The 27,086-nt window shown below is 49.1% G+C and overlaps 1 protein-coding gene across 3 annotated transcripts in view; it reads right to left on the reverse strand.

The window, feature by feature from the left end:
• Window positions 1–27,086, reverse strand: part of ABR (ABR activator of RhoGEF and GTPase) — a 113,478-nt gene that overhangs the window by 48,857 nt on the left and 37,535 nt on the right. For 2 of the 3 annotated variants that reach the window (XM_081890297.1, XM_081890298.1), the window contains exons 2-6: window positions 20,954–21,156; window positions 8,265–8,369; window positions 6,314–6,499; window positions 2,986–3,093; window positions 382–442 (exon numbers count right to left, since the gene is read on the reverse strand). In XM_081890297.1, coding sequence (XP_081746423.1) covers window positions 382–442; window positions 2,986–3,093; window positions 6,314–6,499; window positions 8,265–8,369; window positions 20,954–21,156 — 663 coding nt within the window. Of the gene's footprint in view, window positions 1–381; window positions 443–2,985; window positions 3,094–6,313; window positions 6,500–8,264; window positions 8,370–14,390; window positions 15,000–20,953; window positions 21,157–27,086 lie in introns of those variants that run through there. The other variant, XM_081890299.1, reaches the window with a different exon arrangement.

Below are 27,086 nucleotides of genomic sequence, written 5' to 3' on the forward strand. Positions count from 1 at the left end.
CATGGCTAGCACCCGGCTCCATCGGTGGCGGTCCGCTGGCTGTCGGTGAAAAGAGCTCCAAAGCCAGCCGGTAGTTGTAAGAGGGAGGGGGGAGGAGGAGGAGGAGGGAAGGGGGCGTGAGGGGCTGTAAGACGCTGCCAGCATTGTAAAAAGGTGCAGACCCCTCCTCTCAGCCCCCTTGCCTCCCGCCTCTCCCCATAAGAGCACAAAGGGATCCGTATCTCCAATATGCACAAACAGCATCGGATATTATCTATCCTTTGATGGGCTCAGGGGATGGTGGGTTTTTTTTTGGAGAGTCAGACAAAAGAGCATGCTATATAATTTAAACGCTCGCTCACACACACCTACAAAAATATATGCATGCAATAAAATCGATACCTTCCATGGTAACGGAGGTGTGGCTCTCTTTTGAATCCTTCGGGCCCTTGACTTTCAGCTCCTGCCGAGAGGGGAAAGAACCGTTAGAGACCACCTTTAGGGAACAGGCCAGAGGGCATTCTGCAAACATCTTACCCAGGAGTAAATCTCATGGAGTTCAATGGGACTTGTTCCCCTGTGAGTGTTACATCCTCGGGGTTGCAGAGTAGACCCACTGGGATTAATGAGCCTACGTTAGCCGTGTCCATTAATTTCAGTGAGTAGGTTTTGTAGCAGAGACAGCCCCCATCACCCAAGGTTTCTAAAATCCAGTCTCTTTTCCTCTTCTAAATTTCCAAGGATTGCACCCTTTGTATGCCAAAAATTATAATCTTTTTTAAAACAGAGAACGAGAGTGCCTCTGAGGATGTGCAGAGAGGACCCTGGCCAGCAAGCTGAGGTCACACACAGGCACACCGTTCTACTCCCCTGAGTTATATCCAACTAAATTCTATGCAGAGATCCTATGTAGAGAAGAACTGGAATTAGGGGAGTTACGTTAAGTCACATACATTCATATGTTTCTGGGGGACAGGAGGCGGGCAGGTGTGGAGGATTCCCTGGTCCTGAATGGGGTAACTGTGCCCCTGAAGGACCAGGTGCGCAGCCTGGGAGTCATTTTGGACTCACAGCTATCCATGGAGGCACAGGCTAAATCTGTGTCCAGGGCAGCTGTTTACCAGCTCCATCTGGTACGTAGGCTGAGACCCTATCTGCCTGCGGACTGTCTCGCCAGAGTGGTGCATGCTCTGGTTATCTCCTGCTTGGACTACTGCAATGCGCTCTACGTGGGGCTACCTTTGAAGGTGACTCGGAAACTACAACTAATCCAGAATGCGGCAGCTAGACTGGTGACTGGGAGCGGCCGCCGAGACCATATAACACCGGTCTTGAAAGACCTACATTGGCTCCCAGTATGTTTCCGAGCACAATTCAAAGTGTTGGTGCTGACCTTTAAAGCCCTAAACGGCCTCGGTCCAGTATACCTGAAGGAGCGTCTCCACCCCCATCATTCTGCCCGGACGCTGAAGTCCAGCGCCGAGGGCCTTCTGGCGGTTCCCTCATTGCGAGAAGCAAAGCTACAGGGAACCAGGCAGAGGGCCTTCTCGGTAGTGGCGCCCACCCTGTGGAACGCCCTTCCAGCAGATGTCAAAGCAATAAACAACTACCTGACATTCAGAAGACATCTTAAGGCAGCCCTGTTCAGGGAAGTTTTTAACGTGTGATTTTACTGTATTTTTGATTTTTATGGAAGCCGCCCAGAGTGGCTGGGGAGGCCCAGCCAGATGGGTGGGGTATAAATAATAAATTATTATTATTATTATTATTATCTCTGAGTAAGACCATGATTGGATATAAGCCAGAGGATTTGGAGAGAAAGGGTTGATTTAAAAGAGGGGCACAATTTCTGAAGTTTGCTGAGCCCAAGAGAAAGTAATTTCAGTGGTGGTGGTGGGGTCATTAATAGAGTGCAGAAAGAAAAGAAAGAATTAACTACACACAAGGTCTTTCAGAGACCCCCTGCCTCATTAAACTCAAAAGACACCTGTTTTAGATGTACTCCACACAGCAATTTCCCCACACAAAAGGCACCATTAGAGTCGCTTTTAAACTGACCAGATATGGACAAAAAGGTTCAGAGAAAAATACATTTCTTGGCTGGCCTCTTCACTCACACTGCCCAACATCACAAGCATCAGATCAGAACAAATAGTCCAGCCGCTGCCACCCACAAATCGCAGAAATCAAAGAATTGTAGAGTTGGAAGAAACCACAAGGGCCATCGAGTTCAATCCCCTGCAAAGCAGGAATCTTCTGCCCCACATGGGGCTCAAACCCACAACCCCTCAGCTGCTCCACCAACTGAGCCATGCCAGTTTCACAAGCAAACTCTTGGAAGTGAGGGTGGTGTGGTGGTAAGACTGTGACTGCTCAAGGAAGTTCCGTTTGTCAATCATGTCACAATTTTGCCCCCCTAAACATCAACAGAGACCTTTGTCTCTGCTTGGGAAGGAAATCCAAATTCTTCACAATGCCTGGGGGGATTTTGGGATTAGAATAAATTACGCCAGCAAAGACATGGTATAAAGTGGAGAAAGATGTCTGGGGCAGGGATGAAATTTTGGAGCCCTCCTTTCCCGCCAACCCTAGCAAGAGAAAGTAGAAATGGGATCAAACAGTAGGCAGGCAGGCAGGCTTGCATTGCATTTTTCAAAATACACAATTCTGTTTACTGCACAGTAATAAGGTAGAGATCAGCAAATCCTTTGTATAGCAAAAGGATTTGTAAGATGCCCTACTTTGTAGACTCCTCAGGGCAAAGACTTGTCTCTTTTTGGAGCAGGAAGGGGAGGCTATATTACTCTATGAAAAATCTCATTAGGCAAACTAGGGTGTGTGTGTGTGTGTGTGTGTGTGTCCATCCTGACCAACCTCACAGGGTTGTTGTGAGGATACAGTAAAACACACATACTGACCCACTCACAGGATTAACTCCATCTATGCCACTTTTGACCCATGTGAAGAAAAGACAAGCAAATAAACGACAATATTTCGAATCCTCACCTCTGAGATTTTCTGAAATTGGTTGTTGCTCTGGCTGCATTTTTCTGCCGTCTCCAGCGCAATTTTGTAGTTGTCCACGAAGGCCTTGTACACCCCCAGCTGGCTAGCCTATTTGTGGGGGGCAAGCAGGGATATGTGTGCATAGGGAGGGAAACATTAGAAAACCATTAAGTTCATTCCCTGAGGCCATAGGTCACAGCCTTCTTAAACCGTGGCACCCACACTTTCTGATCCATATCCCCGCAGGCCCCATTTTTCCCACATGGGAAATTAAAAGGGGTTCGTCACAGGACTTGAGATAATCAAGGCCTCATATATATTTATACCTACCCTTCCTGAAATAGCTGAGGATCACTCCACAAACAGGTGAGATCTTTGAATGCACCCTCCCCAAATAAAAATAAAAATAGTATAATTACAGCTTGCGCAGCAATTTTCCTAAAACCCAGGACGGGAAAAGAAATCCAATTTTTGTTAAGTAACAAAGAAACATTTGCATCCACCTTTAGGCAAGGACAAATCCATCTGCAGCAGCACAACCTTAATTTTCTAAGTGCTGCTTTGGCAGGGAGGACTTCCATTTAGTATAGGTTTGGTTGTTTTTAAAATAGTCATTATATTATACAGCAACGGGGGCAGTGGGAAGGACAGACCATTTGGTTCCACAGGCCAGATCCTTATGAGGACCTAGCCTTGCAGGCCAAATCTGAAACATGTCAATGACCTGATGCCACAATGACATTGGGAGATTGGGTGCTTTGAAAGCCCGAAGTTAGTGCTTTAAGGCACCTGAGGCTTCCAGTAGACCAAAGCCTGATTTCCACTGCCAATGCAGAAGTGGAATCTTTCAGATGCCTTGATAGCTTACTTGGATACAGCGTGGTACTGATAACGCCAAGGTTGCAGGTTCAATTCCCGTATGGGACAGCTATACAGGTGAGTAAGGTTCCCTTCCAACTCTACAATTCCATGATTCTAATCATGTCCATTAACTGCAAATTGGCCTTCTCTGAGTAGGAATAGAATTGGCTATAACCCACTTTTAAGCACAATCAGAAGCAAACGAACACCTTTTTTGTGTGTGTCGTTTTCTCCACTTTGGAACAAAACAAGACAAAAACCCACGCATTGGGCCTTTGCATACCTGCCCCAGCTAATTCCAGGAATTAAAAACAGAGGAAGATGTTCCTTCCCATCTCAGATTAACAGCATCCTCATTTCTGAATTCAGACAGCACCCCCCAAATATACCACTGGGGATGCCTAAGAGGCAGCTGATTTTAAAAAATATTTTGTATCTATCCCATATCTGCAACAATCTCCTCCCACGATGGTGCCTTCCCCAATACATGAAGCTCCATGTGCTTGTTCTCAACTCAAGAACTGGGCGAACTTGTTTGCCCCCCCCTTCCACACCACCCACACAGTTTCTCCAAAACTATGATAATGTATTTAAAACTCTTTGGAGAGAACAGGCAGCGCTCAGGGCAAGGTTTCCACCCTGGAAAACTGTCTGACCTCATTTCAAGTAGTTAATAGAGCTCCTGTCTGCAAGGAGGGCTGCTTTTGGCTTCACAAAGACAGCCTTGGGTGAAACCTCTCGCTGGCAGGCTCCATGGAAGCAAGGGGTCCACAGACCAAATTTCCACAAGCAACCCCGCTCTGGCTGATCCGTGGGCGAAGAGAACCTCAGGAGAGCCATCCTGGTTGAGGCCAAAAGCTTCCATCTCATCACTGCTGGCCAACAGCTACGCTAGCTGGGTGTGAAGAGAAGTGGCTGGCCAAACCACATCTGGAGAGCATCATGTTGGCTACTTCCGTTCCATCTAGCCCATCATCCTATTCCCCCCACGATGGCCCAAGAAGAAGCCCAGAAGCAGGGCGTAGAAGCAGCAGGCCTCTCCCACTCCTTTGGTTCAAGGCAAACCTCTGTGTTGGGAGAAGAAGTCCTTTCTGACTGTCCCAAACCTCCTGCTCATCAGCATCTTATTGGGTGACCCTTCGACTCTGTAAACTTCAGTTGTGTCCTACCTCGGATCTTAGTCACCTTCCTTCCAAACAAGGAAGCCTCAAACGCCGTAGCCATTCCTTTTGGAAACAGGCCAGAATGTAAAACACGAGCCACACGCAAAGCTAAAGCTTAACCACGTATTGCCCCTGCTTTTCTGAACCGTGATGAATTGTTCTTGACTGTAGTAAACAAACCAGCCTTCCCCAACCTTTAGGTCTCCACAGCTGAGGTTATTATGTACTGGGTGCGAAACCAGGGTTTGAACTGGATTTGCAAAGTGTGGTTTTTTGTGGCTTAAGCATTTGGTGCTAGCGATGCTTTATTATTTTAGTGTCTGATGCTGTATTGTGTTTTTACTATTTTTTATTGGGTGGAATTTTTTTTTATTATTATTATTATTATTATTATTATTATTATTATTATTATTGCAAGGTGTGACCGGAAACTTTGGTGAATGGTCACAGAAATCAGACAGCGAGAAATATTCAAACATAAAATCGGCATCGGAAACCCACAAAATGCTCACAATTGTGTACAGAGATGAACCTCTAACTTGAAAGACAGTGTATAAGTGGTTTAAGCGTTTCTGTGAAGGGCGGCAAACCATCGAAGATGACCCTCAGTCTGGCAGACCGTCAACGGGCAGAACAGTGGCAAATGTCAACACAGTTTGTGAGTTATTGATGTGGGATCGGTGCTTGTCCGTCTGATGGCAGAAGAATTGCATATTCCATGTGAAATCATTACTGGGGTTACTGAGTTGTCCCACCCTCCATATTCTCCCAATCTGCCCCCCCCCCCCCGATTTCTTTCTTCTTCCAAAACTGAAATCTTCACTGAAAGGGCACAGATTTTCCAACATTTCACACCTCCAAGCTGCTGTGACGAGGGAACTGAAAGCAGTACGAAAATAGGACTTCTTCAGATGTTTTCAACAGTTCCACGAACGTTGTCAATGGTGTATTGTATCAGAGGGGGCATACTCTGAAGGCATGTAAGGTATGCATGTTCGAATATTTCTCGCTGTCCAATTTCTGTGACCATTCACCAAACTTTCCGGTCACACCTTGTATTATTATTATTATTATTATTATTATTATTATTATTATTATTATTAATCTAGCCTGGGTTTATGAGTTTGGTGCTGGCCACAGTTTGTGTGTCTGGTGCTAACCATGATTCATGTGTTTGGTGCTAGCCACAGTTTACGTTTTTTATCCGCACCAAAACTACTGAGGACACCTCCACAACAGAACTAAAAGACTGGCGGTGGACACACAGGAAGCCAAGGACCAGAGAAAGCCTAAGGGTAACTCACCAGCTTCTGGAAAAGGTGGCCAAGCACGACACTGCTGTCCCAGTTCTGGACCTGGGGCCAAAGGCTGTCGTAGAACTCCTTGTGGATCTCGTAGATGTCCTGGATCTTGTAGAAGATGGTCTCGATCTGTTGGATCGTGAGGACAGGCTGGGAGGTGGTGGCTGTTGCTTTCAGGGGCTTCATGGGCTGGAGTGAGCCAGACACAGAGAAGAGGAAGCATCAGAGAAAGAAAGTTAAACACTGGGGACCCCCCTCCATATTCTTGTGAACCAGCCTTGCAAAGAAAACCAGCCATGGTGCTTTGAACCTACACTTTGCCTCCATGGTCAGAGGCAGGAATTCTTCCGAACACCACACGTAGCACTAAACCGTGGCTTGCTTACACCATGGTTTGTTTATCAAACCATGAGTTAACCATGAGTGGTCCCACAGACGATAAAAAAACACACACCATCTGTACGCTACCTTAAGCTCTCTGGAGGAAAAGGTGGGGTACGAATGCGATTAATTAAAAAAAGTAAAAATAAATGAATATATACAGTGGTACCTCGGGTTAAGTACTTAATTTGTTCCGGAGGTCCGTACTTAACCTGAAACTGTTCTTAACCTGAAGCACCACTTTAGCTAATGGGGCTTCCTGCTGCTGCGGCGCCGCCAGAGCACGATTTCTGTTCTTATCCTGAAGCAAAGTTATCCTGAAGCACTATTTCTGGGTTAGCAGAGTGTGTAACCTGAAGCGTATGTAACCCGAGGTACGACTGTATTACCGGACTATCCTGAACACCTCCACAGGCGTTTTAAAAAACAAACCAGCTCCCCACAGAGCTCAGTGGCCCTTTGAAATGTCAAGAGTAGTACTTCGCGAGCTTCCCCATTGCGCCAGAATATGGAAGGGGAAGCTCTCTGTGGGCCCAGGCGGGTGTTGCGAAAGGCAGGGCTGCTGTGACTCGGACGCCAGGCTTTCAGGAGGAAGCTGGAAGCTATAAATAGGCCTCAGAGGGACACTTTCGAGATGAGGCCACCAAAAGGAGGCTGCGGAAGACGTGGCCGCTGTCTCGGGACGTCTGCTCCAGCCAGAAACATGCGGAACTCGCAGCTGCATGACGCGGCCATCTCCACCGGCTTGGAGCAGGCTCTTTCGTTCTCAAGCAAGGAAGGGAAACCTTGGGTCTCCAATTATTGCTGGCCTACAACCTCCATTCATCCCCTTGAGCGATGACCACCCTGCCTGAAAGGGCTAAAGGGAGGGGAGAGGGCTGTGGCGGCGCTCAGGACGTGCTTGCTTGTTGTTTAACTATAACACAGCCGTATCTTGAGGACCACCTATCCCCCTAAGAACTGGCCTGGACTCTGTGCTTGTCACCTGAAGCCCTTCTCTACATCCCTCCTTGAGAGGTACGGAGGGTGGTCACACAAGAACGGGGCCTTTTCTGTGGTGGTTCCCCAACTGCACAATGCTCTCCCCAGAGAGGCTCACCTGGCATCATCATTACATGTCTTTAGGCACCAGGGGAAAAACATTCCTCTTTACCTAGGCTGTCGGCAGCCAGCCTCTTTTGGTGTTTTCCACTGGCCGGGAAGGATCTGTCCTCGTCTCCTCTCTGATTCCCAACCTCACTTCGCCCAACTAGCCAGGGGTGAGTTGGGTTGTTCCTCCCAGCTATTGGCCTCCTCTTCATCAGTGGTCCAGCACCGAGGGCCTTCTGGCGGTTCCCTCATTGTGAGAAGCCAAGTTACAGGGAACCAGGCAGAGGGCCTTCTCGGTAGTGGCACCCGCCCTGTGGAACGCCCTCCCACCAGATGTCAAAGAGAACAACAACTAGCAGACTTTTAGAAGACATCTGAAGACAGCCCTGTTTAGGGAAGCTTTTAATGTTTGAGGCATTACTGTATTTTGTTGAAAGCCGCCTAGAGTGGCTGGGGAAACCCAGAGTGGCTGAGGCATACTCACCAGCAATAGTGCTTCGAGCTGGTTGATGTACATCTCCTCACTGGCCAGGAAATCCTTTAGGACCAACCTCCGCATGTCCACCCCTTTCCCAGCATCTTGTCCACCCTAGAAGAAATAAGATGTCACATGTTAAAAGGCGAGCGGAACCAAGACTCAGCTCTAAAGATGATGGTGATGACTGCAAGTGTCTCTGAGCATGTGGAGATTGGTTTTTCTCACACTCCCAAGATGGAGAGTGCAATTTTTTTTAAAAAAAGTGTATTCCCTTGCATCTCTACAACCCCCTTGCGAGGTAGGCTGGTCTTAAAGGCAGCAACCTGGCCCTGGTTGCCCAGTTGTGTGACCAAGGCAGGATTTGAACGCAGGACACCAAGGACCAAGCAATGACACACAAAGTCCAGTGGCTCAGTGACAGAGCACCTGCCTTGAATGCAGAAAGTTCCATGGCAACTCCAGGTAGTAGGAAAGACACCCATCCATCCATCTGAAACCTTAGAGAGCTGCTGCCAGTTAGTGTGGCCAGTACTGAGCTAGACAGAGCAATGTTCTGACTAAGTCCAAGGTGGCTTCCTAAGTCCCCAGCACCTTGGCTAAGATGGGGAATGTTGCATTTACCTGGGGGCTAAGATTTGCATTTCATGGGTCTAAGTCGAGGATGGGGGGGGGGGGTCCTCCAGACATTGATATACACCAACTCCCAGCAACCTCCATAGCCAAAGACCAGGGGATGGTGGGAGTTGTAGTCTGGCAATGTCTGGGGGACCATAGATGTTGCCATAGCTTGTAGAGGGTTGATCGCCAAGGGTCCCAATTCACACAGGCTGCTTTCAACACCCCCCATAGAAGAATGACAAGATACTATTTTCAAAAGGAAATGCAATTTGCTTCTCACAGAGACATTTCCTTGAGACAACATAAACCTGAACATAATGACTGAATTGCACATTTACCTTGCGGGCCACAACGTGATCTGGGAAATGCTATTTATTTATTAGATTTTTAAAATCCACTAAGTCCAACACACACAAGGTCTTCAACAGTAAATACACAGAGCTTGAAGCAGTTTATACCATGATTAAAAAAGCAGCACCAGCCAATCAATTTATCCTGAAACAAATTAAATAACGATAATGGAAGACAACTGGACCAGGTTTTTAAAAACCACCTAAGTAGAATCAACAAGAACAGACAATTAAGATCCCCTAATCCATGGGTAGACGAACTAAGGCCTGGGGGCCGGATCCGGCCCAATCGCCTTCTAAATCTGGCCTGTGGTCTGGGAATCAGCGTGTTTTTACATGAGTAGAATGTGCCCTTTTATTTAAAACGCATCTCTGGGTTATTTGTGGGGTATAGGAATTCATTCATTGTTATTTTTTTCAAAATATAGTCCGGCCCCCCACATGGTCTGAGGGACAGTGGACCGGCCCCCTGCTGGAAAACTTTGCTGACCCCTGTCCTAACCTGTGAAAGGAATGCCAGGTGAATGGTGGCAATCAGAGGTGCAAATTTGGTACTCAGTGGTTTTCAACCAGTGTGCCATGGCACCCTGGGGTGCCTTGAATGATGGTCAGGGGTGATGCAGGCAACACTAGCCATTGCCCCTCTTTCCCTTCCCTCCCTCCTCAGATGCCCTCTCATGTCTCTGCCTCCCAAAGGCCTGGTGCCTCTGGGGCTGGCCAGGGGGTGCCGGTTGCTAGGAGCTGAGGCAGCCTCAGAGTAAGCAAGTAATAATAATAATAATAATAATAATAATAATAATAATAATAATTTATTTGTTCCCCAGCCACTCTGGGTGGCTTCCAACAAAGATTAAAAATACATTAAAATGTCACACATTAAAAACTTCCCTGAACAGGGAGGTTTTCTGAATGTCAGGTAGCTGTTTATCCCTTTGACATCTGATGGGAGGGCGTTCCACAGGGCAGGCGCCACCACCGAGAAGGCCCTATGTAACAGTGTGAGTGAGCCCAGCTAGCCAGTCCACCAGCCCTTACTGCTGGGAATGGACAGACAAGTCCCAGGCCCCTGTGGGGCAGTGTGAAGGGGCACCTCTCTTTGGGGCAGCTCAGGGACCAGGGGGCAGCAGCTGTGGCTGCCTGGAGGACTCCCAAGGATGGGAGAGAAGAGGCTGAGAGATCACTCTATCAGGGATGGTGTTCAGAGAGGCGGCTGGTTCTGTAGGCAAAGGGTGACATAACTGGGCTCCTGTGCCTCACAGGGCTGCTGCAGAACAATATACAGTGGTGCCTCGCAAGACGAAAAGAATCTGTTCCGCGATTCTCTTCGTCTAGCGTTTTTTTCGTCTTGCGAAGCAAGCCCATTGACAGCTTAGCGGACTAGCAAGATTTTTTTGTCTTGCGAAGCAACCCCATAGGGAAATTCATTTTGCGAAGCGCCTCCAAAACTGAAAACCCTTTCGTCTAGCGGGTTTTCTGTCTTGCGAGGCATTCGTCTTGCGGGGCACCACTGTAGCTGGCCAAGGGGGTTGTGGACTTAAAAAGGTTGAAAACCTCTGCATTATTCCATTACCTAGTGGGTTTTCCTTCTAAGGAGTTCAAAGATGTTTTCCGCAATCATTCTCCCATAAGAGCAGGCCAGTGCGGTCACACACACACTCCCAATTTCGTAAGGAGCTGATTTCAGGCCACCCACGGGAGCCTGTGGCAGAGGTGAAATTTGAAATGGGGACCCTCTTGGCTCTACCTCTCCAGGACACAGGGGCGGAGGAAGGGGGGTGCAGTGGGGGCGAACCGCCCCGGGTGTCTTCGGTGAGGGGGGTGACATTTGGCGTGCCGCACGCCTGCGACTCCCAAGCCTGCGCCGACTTTGCCCCCAAAGGCTCCCAAGACTAACCAATATACTGCATATGGAGCCTCTAAACCAGGGATTCCTAGAATTGTGGCTTGCAAGATCCAAATAATATGATAAAATTCACAACGGTAAACATTAATGGCACATTTCTGCAGATTCCAGTTAAAACTACTTAGTTTAATTCATTCATTGAAACTGATGGCCTTGGTTCATTTATAGTCCTTCTTTACACCTCCAGAGCCCCCTGCCCCCCAATAACTCCACTGCCCCCGAAGGGGTGGTAATGTCCACTTTGGGGGATCACTGACCTAACCAGCCAAAACATTCTCTATTCTCACAGTCATTTAAAATATACTTTTTAAAAAGCAGGGTGCCTCTGAATACCACTCACTGGTAGTCACAGGCAAGGAGAGTCGCTGCTGCCCCATATTCGGGTCTCGCTGGGGGGCTTCCCTTTGTGGCATCAGTGAAGATGAAGGAGACTGGACCGGATGGGACCCCCCTTCTGGCCTGATCCAGCGGCCGGGCTTCTCTGACACTCTCAGGTTAAAATGCCAGTGGCAGAACAGCTCATTTCGAATGCCTCCTTGCAGAGACGCTCGTTTTGGTTCGCTTTGCATTAATTGCGGTTCATTTGCACTGTAAACCCTCCAGCTGACGTATTACTACAGAGGCTGCTTTTATGCGTCCACCAAACAAGCGGTTATCGCTGGGTGGTGTTGCTTGGGAAAACAAAGCAGGTACAGATGAGGGCAAGTCATAGGAGCGCCGGAAGTGGCCTTATGGGGAGTCAAAAGCCAGTGCTCCACCTAGGCTCAGGGTTGTCGACACGGACCGGCAGCAGCTCTCCAGGGGGCATGGGGGGGGTATTCCCAGGCCTACCTGGAGAAGCTGGGGACTGAACCCAGGGTCTTCTGCTTGCAAGGCAGGTGCTTTGCCACTAGCTGCAGCTCTGCCCCTAAAAATGAAACAAGACTCCAGTCCTCATGGTTCTGAATCTACAGCTGATTTAAACAGGGGAAGCCTCCACATCGGACCGTGAGACCGTCTGCCACAGTGCTGTCTACACCAGGGGTCTGCAAACTTTTTCAGCAGGGGGCCGGTCCACTGTCCCTCAGACCTTGTGAGGGGCTGGACTATATTTGGGGGGGTGAACGAATTCCTATGCCTCACAAATGACCCAGAGCTGCATTTTAAATCAAAGCACACATTCTACTCATGTAAAAACACATGATACCCGGACCATCCGTGGGCCGGATTTAGAAGGCAACTGGGCCGGATCCAGCCTCCGGGCCTTAGTTTGCCTACCCATGGTCTACACCAGCGGTTCTCAACCTGTGGGTCCCCAGATGTTGTTGGACTACAACTCCCATCATCCCTGAGCTCTGGCCTTGCTAGCTAGGGATGATGGGAGTTGTAGTCCAACAACATCTGGGGACCCACAGGTTGAGAACTGCTGGTCTACACTGACCGGCAGAGGCTCTTCAATGTTTCAAGCGGGTGACAAGCCCAGTGGGCCTACCTCACAAGGTTGTTGGGATAAGTAACAGAAACGGAGGCAGAGCAATCAACCCCACTAGTTTCCCCCCGAGCTCCTTGGAAGAAGGGAAGGATATAAATGCGAAAGAGCCTGACAAACAAACCACCTTTTTTTTCTTGTTGCTTTCCAGCAGTTGGAGAGCTTTGTTGTCACTTGTCTACATTCAGAGGGAAAACCACTTAAGATCTCTCCGTCCTCAGGCGACTCCAATGTGGGGCCTGCTGGGGCTCGACTCCCTCTCTCTCCCGCCCCCTTCCAACCTCCCACTCACTCGGTGCCGCGGGCGCCCCACGGATCCAAACCCTTTCCCCCCAGCCAATAGCACAACACAAAGAGCCTGAACGCCCGATGGGCTGCCAGCCTGGGCCTGGCAGGGCTGGACTCACACATCACAAACACAGAGGAGAGGAAAGCACACACACAAGTCAAGGGAGCTTTCAGCTGCTGTACACAAAAAGGGCACATTCCCAACCCAGGAATGAATAAATAAAAAAAACCCTTCCACTCCACTCCCAGGACTTAATTTGTGTGCCTGGCACCAAAACTTCCTGTAAGCTGAGCTTGCCAGCTCCAAAAGGGGAGGTGGTGGAGAGGCCTGCAATTACTCAGCAACGAAACAACAGCAAAAAGAAGTGCTCTCTGCCCATGCTCAGAGGCAAGCCATCGTTGCCACAACACTCCCCCAGCCATCCAAAAAAGCCTGAGGATTTGGCACTGAAAATCATTTATTTTCTTGGAGAAAGATGAACGCCGTGCTCAAATTAAGCCCTTGCATCTGAGCAGGGCTGTTCCAAAAGCATAGGGGGATTTAGAAATGGAGAGGGTTAGTTTTAGACAGCAACTGTTGAAGGGGAAAGAGAAAAAAGCAAGGCACAGAAATATATCGGCTCCAGCCCAAACAAACAGCCTTATCAGCCCTCGCTGACCTCCAGCTTTCTGCAAACCCCAAACCCTTTTACCTCCAGAGGTGGGAGGACCAGGCAGGGATAAAGACAGACCTGGAAGCCATTGTTGTTAAGCTCACACAAATCGCCAACATCTCGTTCCCAAGAGGCCCCCAAATCCTGGGAAAACCCTGGAATTAAAGAAAGCAGGAGCAAGAAATAGAGGCTATGGCAGCATTTTCACTCACCAGAGCACATCTAGATGTAAACCACAGCCCTGGAAAGCCCCGAGCTCCAAGCTACAAAAGTGCCTCTGGCCATATACAGGTATTTTTTTATTTTTTATTATTATTATTATTATTATTATTATTATTATTATTATTATTATTACTACAATTCCCTCCATCACAGAACAAGGTGGGATTGAAGAGGCAGGACGTCCAGCAACACCTTGAAATCAGTCGCCCCCCCCTTGGGGGCACCTCTGGGGAATCGAGTGAGGGGCTGAACCCACAGCAAAAGCCCCCCTCCCCATTTTATTTATTGCATAAACAGCAAACTGTCGTCTCTTAAGGAGCTTCAAGCGGCGTATGCAGTCCCCCCCCCTCGCTTAGCCCCCACGCCGACCCTGCGAGGTAGGCTGGGCTCAGAAGCAGCAAGTTGCCCCAAATGGCCACGAGTTTCGTGACCGAGTCGGGATTTGAACCCAGGCCCAAGCCTGGCACTCTAGCTGCTGCACCGGTATGGGCTCAATCCCAGTGCAATGCCCAACTTAAGCCTTCAGTGGCCAGGCTATTGGGTCCTTCTGCCCCCTTTGGAAGCCCCCGTGCCAGTCCTGGAGGACCAGGTCGACACAAAGAGCCCGCCTCGCCCCGACTGCGTGCCCACCTTCTCCGAGGCCGGCGAGCTGGGGGTAGCCGGCCTCTCCTCTTCCTCTTCTTCGAGGACCTTATCGAGATAGCCAATGGCTTCCTCTTCTTCTTGCATGGCTCCCCAGGCTGTGGGGAGAAGTCGGCCCCCCTCAGAGGAGCCAGGGGGCAGCCAGGCCTGGCATCGCCGCCTGGCACGGCCTCCTTCCGAGGAAGAGAGCCATTCCCGGGCACCGCAGCCCGGGACGGCACACACCCCAAACGCAACCCGCACCCTTTTTCCAGCCGAGGCAAAGTCCGCGGCCAAGAAACTCAACTCCTGTGGGAAAAAAGCGAAGGAGGAGAAGCCAGGAAACAGGAGGCTTAGCTTAACCCCTTCCCTGGGCTGGCAGCATGCATGGCTCCCGTCTCTCGGTCTTTTCTTTCTGCCGTCCTTGCCCAACCTTGGCGCTCGTCCAGCAGACAGGAAGTGCCAGCCTCGCCCGCTGGCCTGCCCTCCGTAGGTGGGGAAAAGGACCCTCTCTCCGAGATACCCACGCCGGGCAAAAACGAGATAAATGTATATATTTTTAAGAAAAAGAAGGAGGTTGTTTCTCTCTCTCTCTCTCCGGTGCCAAGAGAAATGGGGAAAGTTCGTGGGAAGGAACTCCCAGCACTTTGAGGAAGCAGCTTTTTTTCCGTGGTGCAGGAGGGCGGAGAGGTGGAAGAGGAGGAGGAGGAGGCTAAATACACCCCCTCAAAAAAAACCTGGAGGGGGGGAAAAAGCACAGACACAAATGCCACCGGGTGGTTGGAAGAAGAAGGAAAGATGGATGGATCCCAAACTTGAAGCCGTCCCATTTGGACGAAGCAGATGCAGAAATCACCTGCAAAAAAGCAGCTAAAAACTACTGTCCCCAACCGCAGGACGGCCTCTCAGGAAGGAACTGTCCCGGCCACAACATTTACTAGGCTGGGGCTCGTGTTTTTTTCTCAGCCGAAAGATGGGGCTGACAACCACAGCCCGCCTCGCAAGGCTGTTGTGAATATGGCCCGAAGTTTCTGTGCAGAGCGGGGGACAACAACACTTGAGTTCCCTCAGGGGAAAAGACGGGGGTATGAATGAATAAATAAATACAGTGGTACCTCGGGTTACATATGCTTCAGGTACATACGCTTCAGGTTACAGACTCTGCTAAGCCAGAAATAGTGCTTCAGGTTAAGAACTTTGCTTCAGGATGAGAACAGAAATCGTGCTTCGGCAGCGTGGCAGCAGCAGGAGGCCCCATTAGCTAAAGTGGTGCTTCAGGTTAAGAACAGTTTCAGGTTAAGTACGGACCTCCGGAACGAATTAAGTACTTAACCCGAGGTACCACTGTATAAGAATTGTAATAATTGGTTAATGGAGAGTTGGGAAAAGGTCCTTTCTGTAGCGAAGTGTTAGGGCAGGGGTCAGCAAACTTTTCCAGCCGGGGGCCGGTCCACTGCCCCTCAGACCTTGTGGGGGGCCGGACTATATTTTGGAAAAAAATATGAACGAATTCTTATGCCCCACAAATAACCCAGAGATGCATTTTAAATAAAAGCACACATTCTACTAATGTAAAAACACGCTGATTCCCAGTCGGTCTGCGGGCCGGATTGAGAAGGCAATTGGGCCGGATCCAGCCCACGGGCCTTAGTTTGCCTATCCGTGTGTTAGGGGAATGCGAGTCAGTGTGTCTCGGTGGTTAAAGTGCCAGACTAGGGTGAGAGAGGCCCCGGGTTTGAATTTCCACCCAGCCCCAAAGTGAGTTGGGTTACTGCAGGCCGGCTGCTCTCTACCTCGCAGGGTTGTTGGTGAGGGTTGTTTTTTGGGGGGAGAATGACCTAGGCTCTCCTGAGGGCCTTAGGAGAAGGGTAGACTATTGCTCTAAACGACAACAAACAAATATTTCTGGCTGCAATCTATGCAATAATAAGGAAGAATGGGGAGGGGACACAGGACGTCTCGGGATCTTGAAATAGTTTTTAAAGCTGCAAGAAGGACCGGCATCCACAGCATCCCACTGGCTCAGGAGAGTCACAAAAATGTATTTCCAGCTCTGCCTATGCAGGCTTCTGAGCCACACAGGACGTTTCTTTGGCCCTGGTGAAGAGTCCTGTCGGATGCTTAAGCCTGCATATGCATTTCCTAACAAACACAGAAGAACTATAAGACTGCAGATGGGTGAGAGGGGGAAACCACCCAGACAGATGGGAATCCCTGCTAGCTAGCGGCCCCCCAGAAAGGGCATCAGGGCCGACACAGCTGTAGAGCCCCAGAAGCAGCAAGGGAAAAAAGAAGCCTTCTCATCTGCAACAAGGAAGAAAAAGGGGAAGCCGCAGACCACAGAGTTTGCATAGGAGACGCTTTCTGCTGCTCTGGGGAGCTGGGGTGGGGGAGAGAAGAACTGCCTTCTTTTCCCACCGCCTCTGAGCAAATACACTCCTTCCTGGGCAATTTCACTCCCTGCAAAAATTCACAAGTCCACCTTGACGAACCAGTGATCTTGTGCAAAATTAAACTGCGCTACTAAATGGGTTTTTATATTGTGTTTTAATGTTGTAACCTCCTCTGGGAACTTAAGGTGAATACTACTACTACTACTACTACTAATAATAATAATGTGTTTGGGCAGGGGAGATTAAATTCTGCACCACAGCAGTCCAAAATCCAGCCACTGTGGTGCCGGAGAGGATCGATCCTAATGCCAGGAAATCGTCCAGTTAAACTGAATGTTGGAGGGTTCAGGACAGACAGAAGAACCTCCTTCTTCATGTGGTTAACCTATGGAACTCCCTCCCACAGGAGGCAGCAATGGTGGCCAACCTGGATGGCTTTTAAAGAGGATGAGACAAATTCACGGAGGAAGAAAGGGATATTAATTTGATGCTGAATTGATTTTAGAATGAATTTTAATTAATTGATTGTGGTTTTATGTAAACTGTGCTACTTTTACTGTTGTTAGCCGCTCTGAGCCCGGCTTCGGCTGGGGAGGGCAGGATATAAATAAAATATTATATTATTATTATTATTATATTGATGGCTATGAGCCTGGATGGCTATGCGCTGCCTCCACACTCAGAGGCAACGGTGCTTCTGAAGACCACGGGAGAAATTGGCATGATCCAGCACGCTCCTCTTATGTCCTTGTGCTGGACATGGAGCTGGGAAGGGGGAGAGAAAACTCAGCTTCAGCTGCTCACACTCTGCCCGACAATCGGCTTCTCTCAACCTAGCCTGTGGCCTACCTCACAGGGTTGTCGCAAGAGAAGCGGGGGGAGAACAGGGCACACGCTTTGGAGGAAACCGTAATAAAGAAATGCAAAAAGAGCAAGCTGCCGCCCAGAAGCACAGAGTTGGGGAGCCCCTCAGAGGTCCTCTAGCCCACCCCTGTCAGCCCCCCGCTTAATACAGGACGCAACCACGGCAGGGTTCAAATCCACACCCTGCCGTGAAGGTTTCACCAGGTGCCCTTGGGCCACTCGCTGCCTCTCAGCCAAAACTATCTCACAGGGTTGTTGTGATTCTGCCTAAACACCTCTATAACTAAATCCCTGTAAGTCACACTGCAATTAATTTTTGCTTATTTTATTTTAAAAACCATTTTTATCGTTTTTCAATCAAACAGTAGACTTACAGGAAAACCAGCACTACCAGTGCACCAGTGTATCGATACCTTGCAATACGCTTGGACTAACATGAAATACAACAGGTGTATCAAGCAGGCTGTTTGTGTGTTTTTACACTATTTTGCCTCCCTCGTAGTAATTTTCCTGAACAGAGCCATCAGCGATGCAGCAGGATCCTCCGGTCCCTCTGCCGGCCCATTAGGCTTTCTCTAGAATCTATTGACATCCATAAGGGCTAGAAACTTGATGTTTTGGACGACAATTCCCATCATCCCTGACCACTGGTCCTGTTAGCTAGGGATCATGGGAGTTGTAGGCCAAAACATCTGGAGGGCAGCAATTTGGGGATGCCTGATCTAGTCCAACCCCCTGCAATGCTACAAAAACAATTAGCCACAATAGTTTTAAAACATTCAAAAAAAGCAATAAATTAAAAACAGGTTAAAACATGCTTGAAATCACACAAAAACCACATTTAACATCATGTGTGGTTTTTACCTGCCCCTTAAGGAAAGGATTTGTGTGGGGAATCGGGGGGGGGGGGCAGGAGAGGCAGAGTTGGGCAGTGGGAGGAGAAGAGAGAGCAGAGTCAGGGATAAGTAGTAGAGATCCTTTTAAAAAAAGTGCAGCAAAGACAATGAGGACTAGAGACTTGAAGCCAAGACAAAACTGGGAGAAGGAGCCAGCGCAGGGAATATGAAGGAGTAGGTGACGGTCGTGACGGGGGCCTCAAAGCCAGCCACACTTTCCACCCAGGACAACGTGGGAGGCTAAGAGTTAACCGCAAGGGAACAGGAGGATTTGTGGGTTTTAAGGCTTGCAAATCCCCTCAGCTATGGGGCCTCAGCCTCAACAAAGGCAAGCTATTTTCCCTGTGGGTTGCAGGGCTTTTCTTCTGCATGCTCCCCACAGCAAAACCCCTGGCGCTGCAACACACACACACTCAAACACCCACCATACTGAATTTTGATTCTTAAATCATGTACAAGGAAAAGCAGATATATGGGGGACAGGTGTCGTCTTTTCTAATCAGAAAGCTTAAAAAAAGAAAAAGCAGTGTGGTAGCTCATTATGGCCACCAGGTGGGGCAAGGAGCCCTGATCCTAACCTGAGATTTTAAAATGAAGACCTGGCAGAAAGCGATTTCCAGGGCTAGGAAGCTGCCTTATACCATCTCCCTCAGTAATGCTTACACTAACTGGCAGCAGCTGTCCAGGATTTCAGGCGGGGAAATTCTGGTCCTCATGCTTCTGATTTTAAAGAGACGCTGCTTTATACTGAATGAGAACCTGAGTCCACCCAGCTCACTATTATTGCCCACACAGACGGGCAGCTACGTCTACAGCCTCAACAGGAGATACCGGGAATCGAACCTGGGACCTTCTGCATGCAGATCAGGTGCTCTGATGCTGAGCTCTGGCCCTGCCTTGCCTTCCCAGGTAGCAGGCCGTGAAAGAGGCCTCTCTGCCCAAGGCCTCGGGGCCAGTTGAAGAAGAGGAAGAGGCAAGCACTCAAGACCAAGAGGGTACGCTCGTAACGCAGCCTTCAGCCCCCATCGTTCTGCCCGGATACTGAGGTCCAGCGCCGAGGGCCTTCTGGCGGTTCCCTCACTGCGAGAAGCCAAGTTACAGGGAACCAGGCAGAGGGCCTTCTTGGTAGTGGCACCCGCCCTGTGGAACTCCCTCCCACCAGATGTCAAGGAAAGAAACAACTATCTGATTTTTAGAAGACATCTGAAGGCAGCCCTGTTTAGGGAAGTTTTTTAATGTTTGATGTTTTATCATGTTTTTAATATTCTGTTGGGAGCCGCACAGAGTGGCTGGGGAAGCCCAGCCAGATGGGCAGGGTACAAATAACAACAACAACAACAACAACAACAACAACAACAACAACAACAACAACAACAATAATAATTCATAACATCTATGACAGATCGTAGAATCTTAAGAGTCGAATGGGACCCAGGGGTCATCTAGTCCAACCCCCTACAATGTGATGAAAACAATTAACCACAAAAGTTTAAAACATTCAAAAAATTAAAATAAGCAATATATGAAAAACAAATTAAAACGTGCTACATTCCAGATAACTGGGTAGCCTTGCCAAAACATAAAGGTTTTAATCAGGCACAGAAAATACAGTAAAGTTTCCTGCCTGGTGTCAATGGGCAGGGAGTTCCAAAGGGCAGCTGCTACTGCTGCAGTGGACGATGGAGTTCTTACAAATGCAGAACGGGTATTTTGTGGCATCTGTAACAGATTGAAGCTGTTGAAGGAGCATGAAACTGCTTATGGTAAACGCACTCCGTCAGGTGGGTCTAGGAGGAGAGGCTTCCCAGGCGCTGGCCAATAGCACCCTGCAAACGTGGCTCTGGTGCCTTTCCGTAATAAGGTTTGAGATCATATTTCCACCTCGCCTGCCTTTCACAACATGCAAAGCAACTTTGCAAAATCCTTTTCACCTCCGCAACACCTTATCAGTTATTGGGTTTTAAAAATGCAAATGTCCCACAACCTGCTCCAGCACGAGAGAATCGCCGAATTAGACACATTAAATAAATAAAACAAACACAGTGCCAGCCAGGTTTTAAAGATGGGCCTGCTTCTCCCATGCTCAAATATAAATAGCAAAAAGGGGGTGATCACCCATCACGTCTGCCCCCCACCTCCACAATCTGTCCCACAGAAATGACTTCTTCACACAGAACATAGTTAAAACTATGGAACGCCTCTTCCAGCAGGGCTGGAAAATTACTGCCTGGAACCCTGTAAAGCTGCTGCCGGTCAGTGTGGACAATACTGAGGTAGGTGGGCAAGCAGCCTGACTTGGTAAATGCGAAGCACTTTCAAACACCATACGCTATCATAGCAACGCCTAATTAACCATCACCAACAGCAACAACAAAGAGGGGGGGAAATGGCATTTTTGGCCGGACCCCCAGCCACTTACCACAGTCCCCAGTCCATCCGCTGGGGTGGGCGAGAGGCTCTCGCACCCGTCTCCGCCATTCCCGCCCTCTTGGCCGCGGGCGCTGAGCTGAGGCGACATGGTGGGTGACTCGTCGATGTAGGGCATGGTCTCCGAGCCCCCAGGGGGGGCCTTGGGCTCCTCGTTCCCCTCAGCGTCATAATCCTCCATGCCATAGTTGAAATCTGTCAACAGAACCAGAGAGAGAAGGCCGGTCACTCAAAGTCTGACGGGGAGCTCTGGGCCAAGATGGCAGCAAGTCTAAGGAGCGCTGTGTATTGTTTTCATTCATTCATTTACTTATTGCATTTCTATCCCGCTTTTTTCACGAAGGAGCTTGAGGCGGCGAACCTGAAGGAGCTCAGGTTACATACGCTTCAGGTTACACACTCTGCTAACCCAGAAATAGTGCTTCAGGTTAAGAACTTTGCTTCAGGATGAGAACAGAAATCGTGCTCCGGCGGCGCAGCGGCAGCAGGGGGTCCCATTAGCTAAAGTGGTGCTTCAGTTTAAAAACAGTTTCAGGTTAAGAAAGACCTCCGGAACGAATTAAGTACTTAACCTGAGGTACCACTGTACATGGTTCTCCCATTCCGCATTTAATCCCACACAACAACCCTGAGAGATAGGGATAGAGGCTGAGAGGCAGGTTCTGTGGCCCAAGGTCACATATCCAGTGAGCTTTTTGTCCAAGAGGGGATTCGAACCCATGTCTCTCCCAGATCCTAGTCTGACACTCTAACCGCCACGGTGGTGTAGCACTATTGCCAGGATGTTGTTATTGATTTGTCACCAGATTCTGTATTAAAGTTTTAAGTGTCTATTCGCTTATCGCATTTATAAATTTCAAATTTATTGTCGTACATTGTTTTAAATGTTCGTTTTCCTTCTGGGATTGTACCCCCAAGTGTGTTTTATAAACTGGTCTCCGACCGTAATAAATTATCTCTCTCTCTGTCTATTGATTTGTCATAAATTGGCTTGAGTTACTTCTGTTAAAAAAAGAAGTGACTAGTAAGTTGAATAATAATACTGAAATTTGTTGTAAGTCAAGGACTAATGTATTTATTAAGAAAATCATAACCATACAGGCAACCCCCATTTCTGTGCATTCAATATGTGTATGACTCTATGTGTGCACATGGCACCAATCCCAGAAGTGAAGAGTCCCGAAAACATCACAAAAAGGAGCAGAATGGGGTGTTTGCAGGATTTCCCAACCATGTTTCCAATATACGCAATTTCACTTAAACGTACGGTGCTTTTGGAGTGTCAAGGTGGGGTGGCCTGTATTCTGAGCCCCCGCTGTAAACCTCTCACACCTGAATTGTCACCTGGCTATTAAAGCCCCTTCCCCCTTTTATAATCATTGGTAGGCAGCGTTTCACTTCCCCTAGCGCCTCACTTTTCCCAGGCAGCACCCCTTTATAGCAGCTAGCTAGCCTGGGAGAAAAGCAATGACAATGACAAACCTAGACAGCATCTTAAAAAGCAGAGACATCACCTTTCCAACAAAGGTCCATATAGTTAAAGCTCTGGTTTTCCCAGTAGTGATGTATGGAAGTGAAAGCTGGACCATAAAGAAGGCCGATCGCCAAAGAATGGATGCTTTTGAATTCTGGTGCTGGAGGAGACTCTTGAGAGTCCCATGGACTGCAAGAAGATCAAACCTCTCCATTCTGAAGGAAATCAGCCCTGAGTGCTCACTGGAAGGACAGATCCTGAAGCTGAGGCTCCAAGACTTTGGCCACCTCATGAGAAGAGAAGACTCCCTGGAAAAGACCCTGATGTTGGTAAAGATGGAGGGCGCAAGGAGAAGGGGACGACAGAGGACGAGATGGTTGGATAGTGTCTTCGAAGCTACAAACATGAGACTGACCAAACTGTGGGAAGCAGTGGAAGACAGGAGTGCCAGGCGTGGTCTGGTCTAGGGGGTCACAAAGAGGCGGACATGACTAAACGACTAAACAACAACAAAGCCTGCCATCACTAGGGGCCAAAATAGGGACCCTTTTCTGGCCAGGCCCTGCATCACCAACTTGCTGCTGATGTTCTTGCTGACACCTCCTGCCAGGCCCCCAGATGCCTCCTCCTACACCTGCCAGCCCCCGCATGGTTCAGCCATCAAGGGGGGCCAATGCCAGTTGGGCAAAGCCTGCCCTGGTGGATCTTACTCCAGACCGCAGCCAGGCAGAGGTGACTGAGCTATGCCCCATCCCACGGTCAATGGACATCTCTGGGAAAGGAAATTGGGGTTTCCTGCATGGCATGGACTCTTCTGCATTTCTGAGCACAATTCAAAGTGTTGGTGCTGACTTTTAAAGCCCTAAACGGCCTCGGTCCTGTATACCTGAAGGAGCGTCTCCACCCCCATCATTCAGCCCGGACACGGAGGTCGAGCACCAAGGGCCTTCTGGTGGTTCCCTTCCTGCTAGAAGTAAGGTTACAGGGAACCAGGCAGAGGGCCTTCTCAGTGGTGGCACCCACCCTGTGGAACACCCTCCTATCAGATGTCAAAGAAATAAACAACTATCTGACTTTTAGAAGACATCTGAAGGCAGCTCTGTTTAGGGAAATTTTTAATAACTCATGTTTTAATGTATTTTTAACCTTCTGTTGGAAGCTGCCCAGAGTGGCTGGGGAGACCCAGCTGGATGGGCAGGGTAGAAATAAATGATGATGATGATGTTGATGATGATGATTACTACTACTACTACTACAGTGGTACCTTAGGTTACAGATGCTTCAGGTTATAGACTCCGCTAACCCAGAAATAGTACCTCGGGTTAAGAACTTTGCTTCAGGATAAGAACAGAAATCGTGCAACAGCGGCATGGCAGCAGCAGGAGGCCCCATTAGTTAAAGTGGTACCTCAGGTTAAGAACAATTTTCAGGTTAAGAACAGACCTCCAGAACGAATTAAGTACTTAACCCGAGGTACCACTGTCTTATGCACAGAGAGTCTGTGCCCAGACCCTGCTCTGCAAAAATAAGGCTCCCAGATGAACACAAGGCAGATGTGAGAAGACAAGAAAGTGGGCGGGTGCCAGCTGCCCCCCCGCCTCTCCCCCTCCCCAGAGGCGCCAACTCCTTCCTCTCACATTAGTGCATTATTACCTCCTGGAGCATCCCAGCCACCCACTCTGTTCTCAGTCAGGCGTGCGTCCCCTGCTCACTCCCCCTCCCCAACAGCCTGACACACTTCCCCACTTTTGCACAATTAACTACGCGTCCTTGAATCCGCCGCCTTGAAGCCCGATGCTTTGTGCCAGTTTGCTGTGGCAAGTCCAGGCCAGGACTGGGGCGCTTCTTTCGAGAAGGCGGCTGCGCTATAGGGAGAGAGGGAGAATAGGGGCCACCCCCCAATCACATTAGAAATAGGATCGGGTTCCCCTGTGCTTGGGGGTGAAGCAGGAAACCCACCCCCATTCTGCAAAACGGATGGTTCAAAACAAAACACCCCACCAGCAACATCTCCACCTCGCATCAGTCAGGCCCAATGAAACATGTTGAGTTGCACTGCATAATTTATCCTGCCTCTGAAATTCACGGGGGTTGGGGGAGACAGAATGGATGGCCTGAATGTGTGAACGCAGATCCAGATTTTTTGCATTGCCAGAACTCACCTCAAACGCAACAGCTTTGTCGTGGAAGCAGTTCCGATATTATTATTATTATTATTATTATTATTATTATTATTATTATTGTTATTGTTATTATACCATCCTTCAGCCAAAGCTCTCAGGGCATTTCGCAAAGTGAATTGTGGGAGTCGTAGTTCCAAACATCTGGAGGGCACCAGGTTGGTGTAGTGGTTAAGGGTGCCAGATGTTAAGATCCAGGGTTCAGATCCTGCCCCAGCTGCAAAGCTTTCTGGGTGAGAATGGGTCACTGTCTCTCAGGCCAACTGTGAGAAGAGGGTGATGGTCTAGATTGGCCACTGGCCTGATCCACCAGGCTCTTCTCGGATTCTTGCCTTTGACACTAGATGCAGAATTCAGCTTTCAGAGAATCTCACTTTTGTTTTCAAGAGGCAAGTTACTAGTCCTCATGATTCTGTGAGAGTGGGATGCAGGACTAGACGGACCACTGGCCTCATCCACTCTTCTGATACTCTTGCCCATGCCACAAGATGCGGGCGACTCTCCAGGTAACATACCAATTGACCCAGTTTACTGGAGTGTAATATGAGAGTTTAGTGATGCTTCTGCACATTTCCAAGTTCCAGAAACTTGCAACTTTCTGGGAGAGTCACGGAGCAACATGCAAATGTGTCAGTGTCGAACTGTGCTCTCTTTGTCTCCGTCCTAGGGAAATTTGAGGGTTGAGTTTGCATCCCAAATCCTCTTCCCCAGGGCAGAACAATGAAGGTGTCACAGCGGGGAAAGAAATAAACTGGAAATAACATTCCCCCCCCCCCACCTACAGCAGTTCCCTTCTTCCCAGAAAACAATTAAGAGGCCACAAAACGAAAATCCCCAAGAGAAAGGGGAACATTTTGGGCTGCCTCTTTACAAAAGGAGAGCAATGACAACGACAACATCACTCCTATCAGTATTCTCTTTATTATTAATTATTGTTATTATTACTTTGCAGTCACTGTTTCAGAGCACTGGGGCAGATATCTTTTCAATTATCTCTAAGCTGACGGGGTTCTGGAAGTGTTATAGAAGGGCATAAATTTAGCAAGAGCTACCACACGTCATCATTCGACCTCTACTTCCGCCTGGCTGCAAACTTTAATTTTTCTGTGAGTTTGCTCTTTCAAACAATCCTTTCTCCTTGTGGGGAGCAAACTGGGCGCTTGCCAGACTTTGCTGGGCTACGCCTCTCATCACGCTGGCCGTTGGTGGAGAAGGCATCACAGAATTGTAGAGACAGAATGGACCCCAAGGGTCATCTATTCCAACCCAGGAATCGTTTGCCCAACGTGGCACTTGAACCCACAACTCTGAAATTAACAGTCTCACGATTTAGCCAGATAGGAATCTAACAACATCTGGAGGACCACGGCCTCCCCCAGAGCAGCCTTTGCCCACCTGGCGCCATCCAGATGTTGCTACAACTCCCAGCAGCAAACACGGCCGTGGGGACGGGAACTGTAGTTTGAAACATCTAGAGGCCATTCGGTTGCCTATCCCTGCCTTAAAGCTCCCATTCAAGCACAGCCTGTTGCCAGGATCATCTCCTAGGCTCTGCTATGAAACCCCCCCCCACCCCCAAAAAACCCCACTCCCCCTGCACTTCTGCTTTAGCGCCCGCCTCCCCATCCCGATCCCACGCAACGCTCCTTCGCTAGCAGCTTGAGGCCTGTGCCGTCGCCACGGCAACCGCCTCCTACTGCATCCCACAGTGATGCAATTCCTGCAGCTGTAAAAGCCACTCAGGTGCCCCCACACGGATGATGGTGGGACGATGCACCCCAATCAGCCTTTGTGGCGAAAGGGGTGGGGTGGGGTGTTAAGAGGGAAAGCAAGGAGGGTCCCCCCCAATTCCTGGGGTGAGGCAGGTGGGCAGGAAGATGATGTCCCCCCCTCTCCCTTTCCACCCAGAGAGGTTAGAGAATACTCCCGCCTGCTGAGATTCAACCAAGAGCAAGGCAACGGAATGAGAAGTTTTCAGGCCTGCCAGATCTACTGCGGTGGCTTGGTCTTTCTGCTTGATCCACCAACCGGGCCCGGGTGCGAAATACACTCACCGAAGCGATTAAGGGATGTGGAGCCCAGGCATCTCTTCTCGAGGGCCAGAACTGGATATAGCTCTCAGCCCCCCCGCCCCACACGAAGTCCAGTCGTGGTGAAGGGGTTATAGAGCATCCGACTAGGACTTGGGAGAGACCAGGGTTCAAATCACCATTCAGCCTTGAAGCTTCTGCGACTTGGGGAGCCAGTCATTGCCTTTCTCAGCATGTTTCTGTTGAAGCCATCCTTTAATTCTGAACCATGAGGACTGGAAGCTTGGTTTAATTCAGGGGACAGGTCTCAACCCAAGGTCAGAGCAACTGCTTTGTGTAGCTTCAATCACCGAAGACATTTCCAGGCAAGGCTGGGGGGGGGGGGCGGGAAGACTCCTGTCTGAAGCCCTAGAGAATCGCTGCCAGTGAGATAGACAACAC

The sequence above is a fragment of the Podarcis melisellensis genome (assembly GCF_964234715.1).
Source record: "Podarcis melisellensis genome assembly, chromosome: 15".
In the NCBI taxonomy this organism is placed as follows: domain Eukaryota; kingdom Metazoa; phylum Chordata; class Lepidosauria; order Squamata; family Lacertidae; genus Podarcis; species Podarcis melisellensis.